The sequence below is a fragment of the Muntiacus reevesi genome, chromosome 2, assembly GCF_963930625.1.
Source record: "Muntiacus reevesi chromosome 2, mMunRee1.1, whole genome shotgun sequence".
Classification (NCBI taxonomy): Eukaryota; Metazoa; Chordata; class Mammalia; order Artiodactyla; family Cervidae; genus Muntiacus; species Muntiacus reevesi.
Window position 1 is genome coordinate 152299745 of NC_089250.1, and position 16410 is coordinate 152316154.

At 48.9% G+C, this 16410-nt stretch overlaps 1 protein-coding gene across 3 annotated transcripts in view; it reads right to left on the reverse strand.

Annotated features, from left to right (window-relative positions):
• Positions 1 to 8186: 8186 nt before the first annotated feature.
• XPNPEP1 (X-prolyl aminopeptidase 1) overlaps positions 8187 to 16410 on the reverse strand; it is a 52505-nt gene continuing 44281 nt past the window's right edge. For all 3 annotated transcript variants that reach the window (XM_065923289.1, XM_065923287.1, XM_065923288.1), the window contains 5 exons: positions 15340 to 15409; positions 14307 to 14480; positions 13311 to 13387; positions 11990 to 12088; positions 8187 to 8760 (listed from right to left, as the gene is read on the reverse strand). In XM_065923289.1, coding sequence (XP_065779361.1) covers positions 8632 to 8760; positions 11990 to 12088; positions 13311 to 13387; positions 14307 to 14480; positions 15340 to 15409 — 549 coding nt within the window. In that variant the 3' untranslated portion in view covers positions 8187 to 8631. The remainder of the gene's footprint in view (positions 8761 to 11989; positions 12089 to 13310; positions 13388 to 14306; positions 14481 to 15339; positions 15410 to 16410) is intronic.

Sequence of the window (16410 nt, forward strand, 5' to 3'; positions counted from 1 at the left end):
ACTGGAAAGGGAGGGGACTTGCAGCAGAGATACTGGTATGAATAGGTCAAGAAGAAACAAGCCTCTGGAACAATTAGGGCAGCGGCAGTGGGAAGGGAGAGGCGAGGGTTTTGGGGGGCCCAGGAGCAGGATGGATAAGATGGGGGTAAGGAAGAGGAAGGAACCCATCAGGACCCCTGAGACGCTGGAAATAGCACAGCACTTACTGGATGTTCACTAGTGGGAGGCATTTGGTACAAGTCTCAGCCCACAGGATCCTCACTACCACCCTAGAGGGGGGGCAGTCCCATTTCACAGGTGTGGTCACTGAGACACCCAGAGGTTAAACAAAGTGCCTAAGCACACTCAGCTGGTTAAACGGCGCAAGGATTCAAACTGTAACATCTGTTGCACAGCTGACACTCTTCATCACAAGACTGGACTGAATCACAGAAATTGGGAAGCTGAGAATTCAAGTAAGTTAGGGCAGGAGAGGCTGAAAAGCCAGAGAAGAACCTAGAAAGCATCAGAGAGCTGGAGGAGACCCGGGGAGTCCAGGCGTAGGAGGAGGGAGCTTCGGGAAGCTCCTTACCAAGCACTTATCTCATGCCCAGAGCCACACCAGGTACTTAAAGCTCTTCCCTCTCTGAAGCCAGCAGCTGCTCTATGAAGCAGGTACAATTACTCTTATTGCTCTGATTACTGATAAAAACATTGAAGCTCAGGGCTTGTGCATAGATGAGGTTCTGGGATTGAAAGTCACAACTGTTTTTTATCAAAGCCTGAGCTTTAATCAACACTTGGCCAAAACTGACACAAAGTTAACACAAATGAGCAGAAGAGGCCACTGTACATGACTACCAAGGGGCAGTGTGACCAGATAGCTTAAATTAACATCCATGTCAGAACACTTCAGAGAGAGCGAAATGGGGTCCTAGTCCTAATTATGCTAAGAGAACGTGGGTGAGATGGGACCGTCCCAGGCAACCTACGCATGGGTTCATCTGGCTCAAAGGACGCTGGCTTTGTAAAATGAATTATTTAAACAGCAAAGTAAAATGGTAGTGAGGCTGGAGTCAGGTAGCAGTGAGTGGAAGAGAAATAGGAACATGAGGAGCTGGAAAGAGCACAGAGGGATTCAGCTTCCTCAGAAAGTCTGAAAATATTGAAAATAACTTGTGCAGCAGCAGGACCTGCCTGTCTGTGACCAGGGACACTGTCCGTCCTGTCCTTGGACAGGGCCCAGCGTAGGCACTTCCCACGTACATACTGATTCATTAACAGGACCAGGAAAGGGGTTGTTTGGAGAGAAAAATACTGAATATATTCATAGTCAGAAGGATAAGACTCTATGGGGCGGGGGAGAGAGAAAAGATGCAAATACAAAAGAATTTAATAACAATTTGATTATTATAAATTAATAATACCCTCAAGTGTATAAGTGGGCAAAGAATTTGCCTTGAAAAGGAGAACTTTCTTCTCTAAAGAAATAATAAAATGAAGCTGTTGTGAGCAAAGGACTTGCCAGTGGAAGTAGACAGCTCTTCCGCAGAGGGAATTGAAGAGCCTCGGGGTAAGGACAGCTCCCGCGGTGAGGGTGTCAGCAACACACACTCCACACTTCAGCCATCAGCTGAGCCCCACCAGGTGAGACCCTTCACCTTCCTTGAGCCCCACCCACCACCCCAGACAGCCAGGACACTTCCCGCACTAACACAGCCTTCAGCTCCGTGGTTCCTAAAGAACAAGGAAGCCAGAAGCTGCCAGCAAACGAACTGGTCGAGAACGCAATTACCAGAGTACCTAGGAAAATAAGACTCAGAAAGATGGGGTTGAGAGGGATGGAGTCCGCTTGCGTCTGACTCCGCCGACTTTATTGAAAATACCACACCTATTTATACGCTAACAGGAGTTACTAAGAATAGATTGAGGGTTTGCATACGTGCAGAGCTACAGATGTTTTAAATTCCCACACTCAAGATCAGTAAAGCATTAATTACCCTAGCGCCCAACATGATTAAGATCAATAGAACATTAGATAGAAAACAGGCTTCATCAATAGAACATTAACTAGATGGAAACTAGTTAATTAGTTAACTAGTTTATCAGCACCAGGAAAACAGGCAAAAGGTCACCGGGGTGTTTTTTCCCTGAAGGAGACAAATGCCAGTCTATACTTAACAAGAAGGGGTGGCAGGACAAAGAGAGACCCTTTGTTCTCTCTTAGGGCCGTAAGGGGCCTGTACGTTCAGGCCGGCTCCCTGCAAGAAGCAGCAAGGGTTCCCAGAGCTAAGCTTCAAGCTGCAGACTTATTTTGGTCAGTGACTTGCTTTGTCACCCAGAACGGGTGCCTCCCTTCTCAGGGGCTCAATTTCCTCCTCTATCAAACGTGGAGGTTGAACTTGATCAGTGGGTCCCAAAGAACTAAAGACTCAGGGTAGGCAATGATGAAGCATGTGTTTTTAACACTTAATTCCTGTGTAAGGCATACAGAAAAGTACAAGTTTTATAAGCGCAGAGTTCTCTGGATTTTCACAAACTGGACATGCTGTGAAACCAGCACCCAGATGAAGCAGCAGAGCATCACCAGCAGCTTTAGAGTCTTTCATGTTCCCTTCCAGCTACTTACCCCCCAAGCCCAGGCAACCAGATCCTGACCTCTGGCCACATAGATCAGCCTTACCTGTGTCTCCTGGAGGGAGTCTCACCTATGCTCATCCTTTCTCTATGTGACTCCTGGAGGGTGCCCTATTTGGGGCCTGGTTTCTTCCATTTAGCATCCATGGTGCTATGTGTAATAAGGATATTTGCAACAAAACAATCCCCCAAAATGAAAAAAAAAAGTGAAGCCAATATCATAAGTTTTACCATGAGTTAAAATGCATTTAAGTTAACTGACTGTCCTCTATTCTGAGATGTTTGCGTTTCTATTTTGTAATAGTGTCCTGGAGGTTTGGTTGGTTTTTGTTTTGTTTAATGGTTGGTATATTTGGGTTGTCCCTGTTTAGCAAATTCCCTCTTTAAATTATGTTGGCTTGAAATTTGACTGGGCCAGGATGGTGAGGCCTGCTAGTCTGAGGTCCAGGATTCTGGGCCCTGTGATGTACTGGGCAGAGTTTCAAGTCTCAGCTTTCTGATTGGAACCCCCTCTGATGGCTGACTCTAAAATGAGAGAAGTCCACAGATTTTCAGCTGTGCCTGGGAAGCTGCAGAACTAAAATGCTTGACTTTTCTTGAAAGGAGAGAGAAACTGGGGGAGGGATTTGTAGCCTCCCTGTACTGGGTCCACACAGTGACCCATAAACAATACCTTCAAATTCTCTTTTTAAAAAAAGACTGCTGTTCAGTTGATAAATTATGTCCAATTCTTTGCAATCCCAGGCCTCCCTGTCCTTTGCTATCTCCTGGAGTTCACTCAAATTCATGTCAATCCTTACATGAACTTTGAAACAGTATGCCTCCCTTTCTTCCTTAGTCCTTCATGCTGTTGTTTTTACATTTTAACAACTTCAGTCCGTTCAGTTCAGTCACTCAGTCGTGTCTGACTCTTTGCGACCCCATAGACTGCAGCACGCCAGGCTTCCCTGTCCATCACCAACTCCCAAAGTTGATCAAACTCATGACCATTGAGTCGGTGATGCCATTCAACCATCTCATCCTGTCGTCCCCTTCTCCTCTTGCCTTCAATCTTTCCCAGCACCAGGGTCTTTTCCAATGAGTCAGTTCTGCTCATCAGGTGGCCAAAGTATTGGAGCTTCAGCTTCAGCATCAGTCCTTCCAATGAATAGTCAGGATTGATTTCCTTTAGGATTGACTGGTTTGATTTCCTTGCAGTTCAAGGAATTCTGAAATAAGACTAGATGAGGGTTTTTCAGGCAAGGGAGAAGTCTGTAATCCACTCACAGGACAGGACCAGAAAACAGAGCAAGAAAGCATCAATTCAACTCTGATAGTCCTCAACCCAGGGTGTCAGGGAAGAGGAGAATGGGCCATGGGCTGTGTCCTCAGGCCCTCAGGGCCAAAGCAGGACTTTGAAGAGATGGCAGTGCCTTGTGATAGGTTTTAAAAAAAAAAAAAAAGGACATGTTGCACTGACTTCTGGGGCAGAAGATAAGAAAATGGCCCGGGCTGCTATAAACATACCTGCTGTGGTGGAGTGGCGCCTGTCTATACCAGCATCCATTCAACATGCACCATATGGAGAAACCTCAAAAGAAAAACTAGTCTCCTTCCTGCCCTGAAAGAGCCATGGAGGCAAATGGACAAACATGAAACAGAAAAGTAAGAAAATCCCAGTGTTCCCAGTTCTCAAGAAATAATTGTCTGGTGAGATTTTGATTCCATCAAAATCAATTCAAGGAGAACACCCTTCCCTGAATGTGTGCAGTGTCAGAGGCAACTGAATCTCCCCACCCCTACCATCATGGTCCAATCCATTAGCTCTAATTTTGCCCACATGGTCACTGTTAGTTTTTAACATAGTTATTGTTAATTATGTTAAACATATTTAACATAACATACAAAACATGTGAAAGAAATCTGAGCCTAATAAACAATAACAAACACCTTGTAACCACAGCCCTGTGTTACTCCATTTCTTCTCCAAAGTGTTGCTGCAAAAGCTAATGGCAACCTCATATATTTTCTACTGTGTGACTGGACCATTCATTTGACTACTAAAGAATTCATTTTCCTTTAAGGTAGAATAATTTTTCTGATGGTTATTTTGGGTTTCTCGAGTCCATCAAACACCCCTTCATAATTTCCTTCAGTGTCCTTCGGCACAGCTGCTGACAAAAACACTTTAGTTACCCTGCACTAACTCAGTTTGAGAAGGTGAAACATTCAGGATGAGGATGATTGTTGACAGTTGCACAACAATGTGAATATACTTAGTGCCACTGAAATGTACAGTTAAATATGGTTAAAATTGTTTTATAATATATGACTTCTACAATTTAAAAAAAATTTTTTTTAAGTTTGTGGGGCTACATGTCCCATATACTTGGTATAAATCTCATCTATGAGTTTTCATGTGCTATCCCAGCTTCTCTGTGTTCTTAGGGAATGATTTGAAGAGATTCAAAACCTATGACACAACGGCCATCACCTTGCCGGAATCTGAATTTTTGTTTTTAAATTCTGATCCTATGAGTTTCTCATTCTTTGTACTCCATCTGCTTTCAGGAACCAGCCCCCACAGTACTGGCACTAAAATTGCCAAGCACCCCTCCTGTCTTCTCCCAGCCCTCCGACCGCCTGCTTCTGTCTCTCCCTAGGAGCCAGCAGGGTTCAAGCTGAAAGGTGACACCAAAGGCAGCCTGTGAGTCTTTGTATCATTGTTGGTATAAACCCCCAGCTGCCAGGAAAAACCAAGGGCAAGCCTCCCTCACAGCTTGTGAGTACATGGATACACGCTCCAACCTGACGGTAAATGGTGGTTACTGTGGGGCAGCTAAATGCTGGCACCAGCCTTTGGGCTGGATAGCTGCTAAGAGAGAGGATGGTGGGGCGGAACCCTCTCACAGCATAAGCAACACAGGTGGTTTTTTGTTTTTTTTTTTTGGCTGAACTGGGTCTTCGTCGTGATGCTCAGGCTTCTCACTGCGGTGGCTTCTCGTGTTGCAGGGCACAGACTCTAGGGCGCACGAGATCAATAGTTGTGCAGGAGCTCAGTTCCTCCATGGCAAGTGGGATCTTTCTGGACCAGGGATCAAACCCATGTCCCTGGCACTGACAGGCAGATGCCTAACCACTGGACCACCAGGGAAGCCCCCCATGGATGGATTTTTAACCAGAGGGTGAGCAAGCTTCTAGAAGGCAGCCTCTGGGCTATTCACAGCAGAGGCTCTGTATCACAGCCATTTTTTGAATCCCATCTTGTACCTAAAACTTCAAGAGAAGGTAAAGGAAACAAGACAAAGACACAGAAGAGCAGCTTCCCTGAAATTCTTCCACAAATTTAGCATAATGCCTGCTTTTGCACCCAAACTTTTATTTATCATTTAGAGTGAAGAAGAGTGATTCATTTGCTCCTCATTTTTATCTCCCCATCGTCTCCTGAGCTCTTGCACATCAGTTTTGTTTTGGTCCTCGGTCTTTTTGGGGCCATCTCGCCTAGTTTATGGCTCTTGGACTTCATGCCAAGACACGCAGGTCTGGGCAGGAAGCTCTTGGCACCAGGAAATTTTTTGTTTCTTGGGCTTGAGCCAATTAAATCAAACTCTGCTCTAAGGCTGCCTTGGGAAGTGACAGGCTTAACAGCCTGGTGAACGAAAAGTGGAGTTGCCGTCACACTTGAGTTACAGTCTGTTTAAACTCCAAAACAGCTGCAATTCACAGCTCCCATTTCCTGAGAAAGGGGAAGTTTCAGGATGTCACAGAGGAGAAGGTCTGAGTCCTCAAGGGGGTAGGGGTGGGGCTCCAACTTTCAGGAGGATGAGAGGCTGATTTGTAAGTTCTATCATCAGAGAGAAAACATCTGTTTTAAGTCTAATCTTATGGAACATATTAGAAATATGAGCGAGGGTGAACCAAAGGCATTCAAGAATTGATCTCTGGCTGATCAAAATATATCCTGCTACTGTGTGGCATTGCTTCTGTGTTTTCCTAGCTTTGTTACAAATATAACCTCAGAACTGGCTGTCTATCTTGCTTCCTCCCACACAGCAAGTTGGAATCAATGATCCTTGGGAGGAAAGAAGGCAGGAGGGGTGGTGTAAATGTTGACAAGTCCATTTGTAGGTATTCTGTCAATTTAGTTTCACCCTATCAGTCAAGTTTTCTTTGCTGCCACCCTGGTTCAATACAGATTGAAAGTGAATGTGTTAGTTGCTCAGTTGTTTCCAACTCTTTGTGACCCCACGAACTATAGCCCACCAGCCTTCTCTGTCCATGGAATTCTTCAGGCAAGAGTACGGGAGTGGGTAGCCATTCCCTTCTCCAGGGGATCTTCCCAACCCAGGGATGGAACCTGGGTCTCCCGCATTGCAGGCAGATTCTTTACCATCTGAGCCACCAGGGAAGCCCTAGTAAATACAGATTAGTTCATTTTCTGCTCCCCAGCTGGAGAAAGTAATGGGCACTGGCCCGTGCCAGCCATGCTTTGGTGAAAAGTCAACGTATGCTTCTACTTATCTTTCACAAATCAAAGATGATTTGATTTACCACCCAAATCAAAGATGTAATTTAAGATTCAATGAGACTGGATTTAAAAAGATATAACCATGCAACAGAATAGTCTACAGTCATTAAAAACAATTGGATCTATGTGTACCAATATGGAAAAATAACTTGGTATATATATTGCCAAGTTAAAAAAGGAAATTGCATATGTATAGAATGGCCTGATGTCTGTATATATGATGTGTGTATGTGCAGAAATATTCTTTTATCTGTGCACACACATTCTACATACTACTGAATACTAAACACAAAGAAAGAAATTGGCAAAAATATGCCACAAACAGAGTATGTCTTGGGTTCCTAAAGAAGCAGACCCAAAGACAAGGATTTGCACGGAATGACCTCTTGGGAGAGGACTCCAGGAAATACTGGGGGGAGAAAAGGAAAATGAGCCCCAGGAGGGAAGGAAGAAAATAAAGGGTGTGTCACTGAACAAGATCCCATGTCAGCAAGAAGGGCTCAGTCCCACTGAGAAACCCCAGGAGACAGTGTAGACCACACCTCGGACATCCCGGCTAAGGGCGGAGGGGTTCATCTTCCCAACCCAGGCCTCACAGTCTGAGGCTGCAGAGTCCTAAGCTCTGCCAGCCCTTCAGGCTGCCCCACGTGTGCGAGTCCAGGGGAGGCCCAAGGACAGGAAGTTGCAAGCACCAGCCAAAGACCACTTCCTACGAGCAATGAGACAATGGGACGTCCACACTGTCCACTGTGGACTGGATCATGGAAGGCTGTCATTGACGGCATGATTTTTTGTTGGGTTTTTGGGGGGTTGTTTTTTTGGTCTATCAATGACATTTTAAAACCAGAGGCAGGGAAGGAAAATAAAAATACTCAACAAAAACACTGGGCTTTCTAGAGAAAAGAAAAAGAAGCTGAAAATTAAGTCAGAAGACACACAGGGAGGCCAGGGATATCTCCCCAAAGTGCACCCCCCTACCTAGAGCACATGCCCTAAAGAGAAGCCTACCCCACACACAGTAGGGTAGATGATGCCGGGAGGACAGAAAACAGCAGAGACGAAGCCCGTTCTGACATTTTAATCTCAAGTCATAAATACAGTCTCGTGTGCATGAAGGGGATCATGAATGAGGGACTAGCACCGGGAACCTGGCCATCGCAGAGCACTGCCTGCTTCACCAGCGCCGGCCAGAGGGCTGTGGCCACTCAGGGCACCCACCCGATCGAGTGCTCGGCTTGTGGGAACCCTCCTTCTGGGGCAGCAATTTACTCTTGGCTCATTCAATTAAAAAAAAAAAATCATAAAAGATTGAGTGTCTGCAAGAAAATATCAAAGAGGATAAGAACATTCTCAGTTCTTCTCAGAGTCTAAAAGTAAAAAGGGGGGCAGTAAGGAAGAAGGAGGGGACATGGGGGAGACGTCAGGGGTGTGCCGGGCTTCTTCCTTTCCCCAGAGCATTTTTGTTTGGTTTTGTTTGGTTTCGTTTTTTTATAAAAACCAAGGAGGTATTAAGGCTTCTTGGAGATGGGCTGCGTCTCTCTGATGAGCCACTCGAGCGCCTCCTGGCGGCCCTGCACTTGCAGCTCCTTCCCGATCACGTCCCTGCAGGTCAGGTGGTAGTTGTTGAGCCAGTCGCGCTGCAAGAGGAAGGAAGACAGACGCGTCTGCACCACCACACCTGCACCAGAGCCTGCCCGTGAGCAGCGGGCCCCGCATGCAGAGCTCGCAGGCTGGGAGGAGAGGCGCACGGGGCCCTCTCCCCGCCCAGGGACAGCGACTCCTTGCGTCCTGCCTCCCTGGAAACAGGACGAGCCCCAGGGCTGACGTTGAAAACGTTCCCAGAACCGTCTGCCGCACATGGGCTTCAGTGACTCTGAGGGAACGGTGAACACCTGACAGCAGACTGTGTTTCTGGGCTCCCCTGGGTGCAGGGGAACTTGTAACCAGAGTTCCCTCCAACAGACCCCCTGCCTGGAAGCCACGATGAAACAGAGGGGCAGGGGGTCTCGTGGCTCCTGCACCCACCCTTACTGCCTCGACTGCTGTGAAGACACACCTGAGGCTGTCCTACCGAGGCACTGAATCTCCTATTCCGAATCCACCTACAGAGCTGAATATAGTGGGATCAGCTGGGTCCGTAAGAGTCTTGCCAGCGTGGCCGTCCAGACGCACCCAAAGCCTCTGGTGGTCGAGCGCTGTGCTGCAGAGTCGGGTAGGGAGGAAGCTTGACTTTCAGACGCTCAACTGAATGAGGCCACCACACCAGGAGATTAAAAAGGAGGCAAAAAGGGAAGACTTGGGGTGTGTGTGGCGGGGGGTGGGGTGTTGACGTGCTGAACCTGATGACAGAGGTTGTGTATGTGTAAAAGGTTAGGTCTCCTCCTCGTGAGGAGGGAGGGAGGCTGAAGGATGGAAGAAAGCAACTTCTACCTAGAGCAGAACCCACTCTCTACTGTCCATGAAGGGGGCCTGCCCACTTCACATTAGACAGATGGGGTGATGCCGCCAATGGCTTTGACCCAACTGGGACTCCAACTCCCACTGATAAGAGTCACTAGTCTCTCTGGGAGGTGGGGGCATGAAGGGGGGTCGGTACCAAAAACAAGCAAGCTGCTGGTACATGTCAGCAGCAGGCCAGGCAGGGCTGTAAGGCAGCTCAACAGTGCAAGAGACAGGCGCAATGAGGGGCCACAGAGAAACTCCCAAGACCTTTCTGCGTGGGGGAAAAGGGACCCCCGGTCAGCAGTCAAAGCATCACCACAAAGGCCCCGGCAGCCTGCAGCGCCCACACTCACGTCCAAAGTCCTCTGCTGCCACCTGGTGACAGATGGATGGGACTGCAGACCCAACCCCAAAACTGCCAAGACCGAGACAGTAAAGGGTAACGACTGGGCGTTTCAAAGCCCGGTGGGCAGTATCTTGTTGTGGGGTATCTCTATGCCTTAAGACAGCATAGAGCAGTCCCAGATTTATTGAGTGGTATATGGGAGATGAACCCTTTTGCTGAAAGATAATAAACATACTCTGCTTGGTTATATTAAATACTGTCCTCTACCTGTTATTTGTGGAAACGCGAATGATTCCAAGGTAAGAAGATATTCCCTGTCCTACAAAAACTAACTGGCTAAAAGAACAGTTCAGTGATTTGAGTCCATAAGATAAAGTAATCAACACTGGACCAGACAGAGTGTACCGGTCTTTGCCAATGTCATGAGGGAGTCACAGGTTAACAAAACTCTCCCTCAAGGAAAAACTGGCCTCGCTTAACTTTCCTCACGCACTGTTTCCCTGGATAAAGTGGAAGATCACATGGGAGAAATGTCTCCTGACCAGTACAGCTGACATGGACAGCAAGGCCTCTTTGACCCGGGATTACTTGGCAGACGATACAGCCTTCAGCGTCCAAGAGTGCAAAGCAGCTTATTGGTAGAGACTCCCTTGCTAAGACCCTGGGAGCTGTGCTTGGGGGCCATGAGAGGAGACTGGTTCCTTGGGGCCGAGGGCTGTAAGCAGTGGGGCTCCCATGCTCACTTCTGTGTTCTCACCCGCTCCCACCTAAGCTCGCCCTGTGGGGACCAGGGAGGAGCCCCGGGACTGCAGGACAGAGTCTTTCTGCTGAAGAGACAGCTGGTGCTGCTTCCTGTTCCATATCCATCTCTGACCTGAAAAAAGCGGCCTCGGGGGCCTGTGTGGGGCCTGTGAGCAGGAACGTTTGGCTGAACCAAGGGCACTGAAGGTCAAGAAGAAGTGCCCACACACGGAGGGCATCAGAGTGAGAAGTGGGTGACCTGCCTGTCAGCCATCTGTGAGCTGGATGAGGCGGAAGAAGGGGCCACTGGTGGGGAAAGCCCCATCCCACAGGCCTGGAGCAGGGGCTCCTCAGCCCGCAGAGGCACCTCCCTCTGGTGCCAAGCACAAGGCCCACGTGGGCTCCACTGAGGATACAATCCCTCCTCACAGCCCCTGGGATGAGGCCAGAGGCTGTCCCCGGTAACAACCACCTCTTATTCCCCACCACGCTGTCCTGCCTTTGGCTCCTGTTAGTCTGTTTCTTGCTGGACTTTCAGCCACCTGCCTTGCTCTGGAACTGGTATCCTTCTGGCTTCTGTCTTCATGGCTCAAGCCTGACTACTTCACAGCAGATAGCTGGAGTGGTGTTGTTTGTACCATTTTTGACCCTCGTCCCTGCTCTGACCTTGATCGCCTGCCTGACCCTTCCAGTCTGCCTCCAGAGTTCTGGACCTGAGCCTAGGGACCCACCCGAGGGTCTGAAAGGGTTTCAAGACCTGTCATCCTGTGAGCTTGACAGGTGAGCAGGCCATGCTTCTGCTCTGTGAAGGGTTTCAGGGCCCAGAGCAACCACCCGCCTCCTTGTCTGTGTGAAAACCATGCATATGATCATAGATTGTGCTTCTCAGTTCCTTAGTGTTTCAAGCAACACGAGAAAACAATCTGGCGTGTGCAACAGCCAACAGCCCCTCTGCCCACCTGGCTTTTTGTGGGAAGACACATGGTCCATGTTTGCTAAACATGCCTCCCAGCAGTTATGGCTCCTGCCCTCCCGAGAGGCAAGAGCATACGGTTCATTCCCACCTGTGAACACTACAGCCTCTGAGGCTGGGGCAAACAGGGCTGTTATCTACCTCGAAACCCAACAACTACAGGAAAAGCACCTACAGTCCTCAGGAAACCTAGGATGTTCCAACTCAACCGGCCTAGACTCTGACTTCAAAGTGAGGATGGAAGGGAGCACGCAGGGCGGAGAAGGACTTAAAAGTGAGGATGGACAGGAGGACTCAGGGCGGCTCTCCACCCCCCCACCCCACACACACACTTCTGCCCCCCGCCCCAAGACCCCCTTGTTACCTCTTTGTCTGTTAGAGAATCCACATCTATCATTTTGGTCTGTATTGGAACCAAAGTCAGAGGTTCAAAGGTCAGGCTTCCCCGGTTGTTGAAGTTATACTACGGAAGAGGGAAGACAATAGGGAAGACAATAGGAGCGTTTACTCCTCTTCACCACGATGACCCACCCTGAGGTCACTCCCTGCAAACATGACCGCCCCTCAGCCACATGTAGTGAGAAATCAAGAGTGGTTAGCCGGTCACCATTTCTAAGAGATGAAAGAGACAGGGACAGGGCAGGATCACTTTCCAAGAGCTGCTCCGCTGTGCAGACCACAGCCTGCGCCTTCAGGAAAGGCCAGGCAGAGTGCCGAGGACCTGCTCAGCAGGTGCACAAAGCTCCTGTCTGCTGTCATGGAGAGGAGGCATGGCAGGGGCAGGGGCATCTAGAAGCAGGCGCATCTCTGGTTTGGTTCTCAAGCCTCTGCTAAGCTGTAGGCCCCCAGCAGATCTTTTTTTTTTTTTTTTTTTTTTAACATCAAGTACGCGGCCTGCCTTGCCCCAGCCAGGCCTCTCAGGTGACGTTAAGAGGTCTGTCCGGTGCACGAGGCATGGGACGCCAGGGCACACGGGCCATGCTGGGTCTCTCTTCCTGGCAGGGCCTGTGGGATGGGAGGGGCAAGGCCGCTCCAGTGACGTCTGCGTGCAAGCAGAGAGCAGACCCCAGTGCCAGCCTCCCTGCAGGCATAGGCAGTCACTTCCCTCCAGCTGTGCAGGAGGAGCAAACAGGTCTTGGAGGTAAAGCCCAGCACCTAAAACCTGCCTCCTCTTGGTAATGCGATGGGGAGAGGGCACCGCACCTGTCTTATCGCCCATCTGTGGTACCTGACCCAGCGGCTAGCTCAGGCTTCCTCAGTTTTACCTGATAAAACTCATCTGGGGCATTTGTTGAAAACAGTTCCCAGGTCCCAGCCCTGGAGATTTGGTTTCAACATCTGGAGGGAGCTTTTAAACAAGCACTCCCCCCACCCGCCCCCCTCCATGCCCACACACACACAGTGAAGGTTTCATGACCCTGCCTCCAGTAAACTCAGAGCCCCAAGTTACATGAAGCAGGGGCCTGCCTGAGGCTCCGTGAGGTCCCATTCAGGGTCCCCGTTCACTCAGCATTTTCTTTCTAGCTTTGCAGAAGAGAACGAATTCCAGGTAAGACCCCAATACCAAGGGAAGGAGACTCCATTTTGACCCCAGAATGCTCTTGGTTTGAAGGACAAAAGTCCTCATCTTCCCCCATTAAGGAATAAGGGAATTTTTAAAAGAAAATAAATACATCATTACTCACCTTAGTCTTAACAGGCACCACTAGAACAACATTCTCAATGCGAATTCCAAAAGCCCCATCTTCATAATACCCTGGCTCTGAAACAAACCAAACCCTGAATGAGGAGCAACCCGCGAGGAAGACACACGCAGAGAAGCTGTCACTCCTGGGACGACTACGCTTCTCCAAAGGAGAAACAGAGGAAGGGCCACTCAATCCAGTGCAAGAGCCCAGATACACCTCTTCCCATGAGGCACTTTTATCTAGAGGTCCAGAGAGAGAAAAGCTTGGGATTCCTGAGAACTGGCTACAGGGTAGGGAGTAAAATAACAGAAAATCCACCAAATGAGGTATGGGGCAGAGCCATAAGATACAATGATGAGGGTGTTAAAATACATTCACTGAGATTTGGTAATGACATAGGGACATATTAGGTAAGAAAGCAGAATAGAAACCATATGTCCAGTGTAATTTCAATGATACTAAAAAAGGTATGCACATATATAAAGAAACAAGAAGTTAACATATCCAAATGTTAGGTCGTGGTTCCCCTGGGTGGCTGGATTACAAATGATTTTCATTTTCTTCCTTATATCATTCCACAGTCTCACATTTTCTACAATGAATATTTATCACTTTTACAAGCAAAAAATGTTGTTGTTGTCTAATTCAAAGTGATGGGAAGTCAAAGTGTTAGTTGCTCAGTTGGGCCTGACTCTTTGTGACCCCATGGACTGTAGCCCACCATGCTTCTCTGTTCATGGAATTCTCCAAGCAAGAATCCTGGAGAGGGTTGCTAGTCCCTTCTCCGGGGCATCTTCCCAACCCAGGGATAGAACCCAGGTCTCCTGCATTGCAGGCAGATTTTTTACCATCTCAGTCATGAGGGAAGCCCAAAGTGATGGAAGGAGCAAATTTTTTCCAATTTACTTTATAATAATTAAAATATAAGAAACAACACAGAACTTTCAAAAAGGCAGAGGATCCACACGCAGCCTCTAGGTTAGGGACACCTACCATCAGTGACGATCATGCCGGCCTCCAAGGGCTCATCAGAGAATGTTTTATAACTGATGCCACATGGACCCTCATGAACATTCAGAAAAGACCCAACACCATGCCCCGTTCCGTGCAGGTAATCCAGGCCAGAATCCCATAACGCTGAGCGGGCAAAGGAGTCAAGGAGGTGGCCTGAAAGACACATAAAGGACCACCTGGTGATATCTGTACAGTACTTTCCAACTGGCAAAGCACTTGAGATTAGATTTGTTAGGTTTGGCTCCGGAAGATGAAACAGAAATGAGTGCATAAGAGTTACTGGAGGATTCAGGTTTCAGTCCAGCACAAAGAACTTTCTGGCAACCAGAGCCCCTGAGCAGGACGGCTCCCCCACCAGCTGGAGCTCAGTCTACAGCTGGAGGATGCTGGTCAGGGACGTCGCCAGCAGCAGGTGAAGGCTGCGGGAGATGACACGAACGTTCCCTTCCCAGTGCTGGAACCCTACGGTTTCGGAACTACGAGACGAGATCCTAACCAGACTGCAAGCATGAGGAAAGTGGTGCCCGGGGAGATGAGTGCCAGGGCAGTCTAAGCAGATTCGAGGCCCAGGTCTTATCAACTTCCCATGCAGTGGCCCACCCACCAGTCCTCAGGCAACAAGGTCTAGTCCTCAAGTCAGGCTCCCCGTAAAATAAATCCCAACACGAGTCCTAAAAGGAGCGCTGGCCCAACACCCAGGGCAGACAGGAGACTGCACCAGGCCCCCCTGGGGCCTCCATGCCTCGCTGTCCTCTCCTGAGAGCCACCCACCCAAGGTCACCCAACACAAGTGGTCAGGAGGGAGGGACAGCTGACCCTGGGCCCGATCCCAAGTCTGGCTCCCTGGAGGTCCTCTCTGCTCAGTCCAACAGCACCCCCACCTGCCCAGGCTGGGCCTGGAGTAGTCTGGGGCTGTTATGGCAAGGGAAGGACATGTGTTTTCACCCAAATTTAGACACGCTTGATGCCTGAACCAGATACAGCCCGCCATGTGGCAGAAGGCACCACCTACCTTTGGTTCCAGTCGGGAAAACAGCTGCGCTCACAGCTATGTGGCCCTTGAGAACATATGTGAAGCATTCCTGCCAAAGAAAAACCCGGAGGGCATGTTCAGGACAGGCACAGATGCTTTCATCCTGCAGTCTTCAGGTAGTTCGGAAAACCTTGCCTCTTAGGGTTTTATAGCAACACCACAGAGAAAATCAGGGGAACAGGAAAGAACTGGTGGGAAAAAAAAAAAAACCTGGCCTTGGGACCAATTGTCTAGAAAATCTGGAAATTCAATTTAGTAAAAGAGAACTGTCCAAGAGATGACCCCACTAGTCTTTCCCTTGAAATGAACTCTCTGCCATCAGAGCCTCAGAAAGACAGAAAAAGGAGTAAGAAGTACTGATGACACTAGCTAACACTGTCAAGCTACTCCCCGGTGCCAAGCACAGTACTAAGCACTGTACGTCTAAGCCCACACGTCATGATGGAGGCACTCCTGCCACCCTCACCTTCCAGGGGAATGAAGTAACTAACATGCCAGGCCGTGCAGTCCGTAAGTGGCAGCATCTGGCCTTGGAGCCAGGTGGTCTTGCTGCTCCTCTGGGCCCCTCGCCACCATCTCTACTCAGGGTTCAGTCCTTACCGCCCAGACAAGAAAAGTGCTGTTTGGATGGGTAGTGGCTTGCCAGTAAGGTGCAGAGTCAGCACTAAACCGCTCACTGTCCAATCTGGCCCAGACTGAACACAGCGCAGGAAGCAGTGTGTTCTACACACCCCTGGTAATACACACACCAAAGGGGTGTGTGCATTAGTCACTCAGTCGTGTCTGACCCTTTGTGACTCCATGGCTCCCCTGTTCGTGCAATTTTCCAAGCAAGAATGCTGGAGTGGGTAGCCATTCCCTTCTCCAGGGGATGTTTCTGACCCAGGGATTGAACTCAGATCCCCTGCACTGCAGGCAGATTCTTTACCATCTAAGCCACCAAGGAAGCCCCAAACTAAAGGTATCTGGACCCAAGGTCAAACTTGTCCAAGGTCCTGGTGCCAACTAATGAAGGACATGAGGGACCAGCACTGGGAAATATGCCCTGCT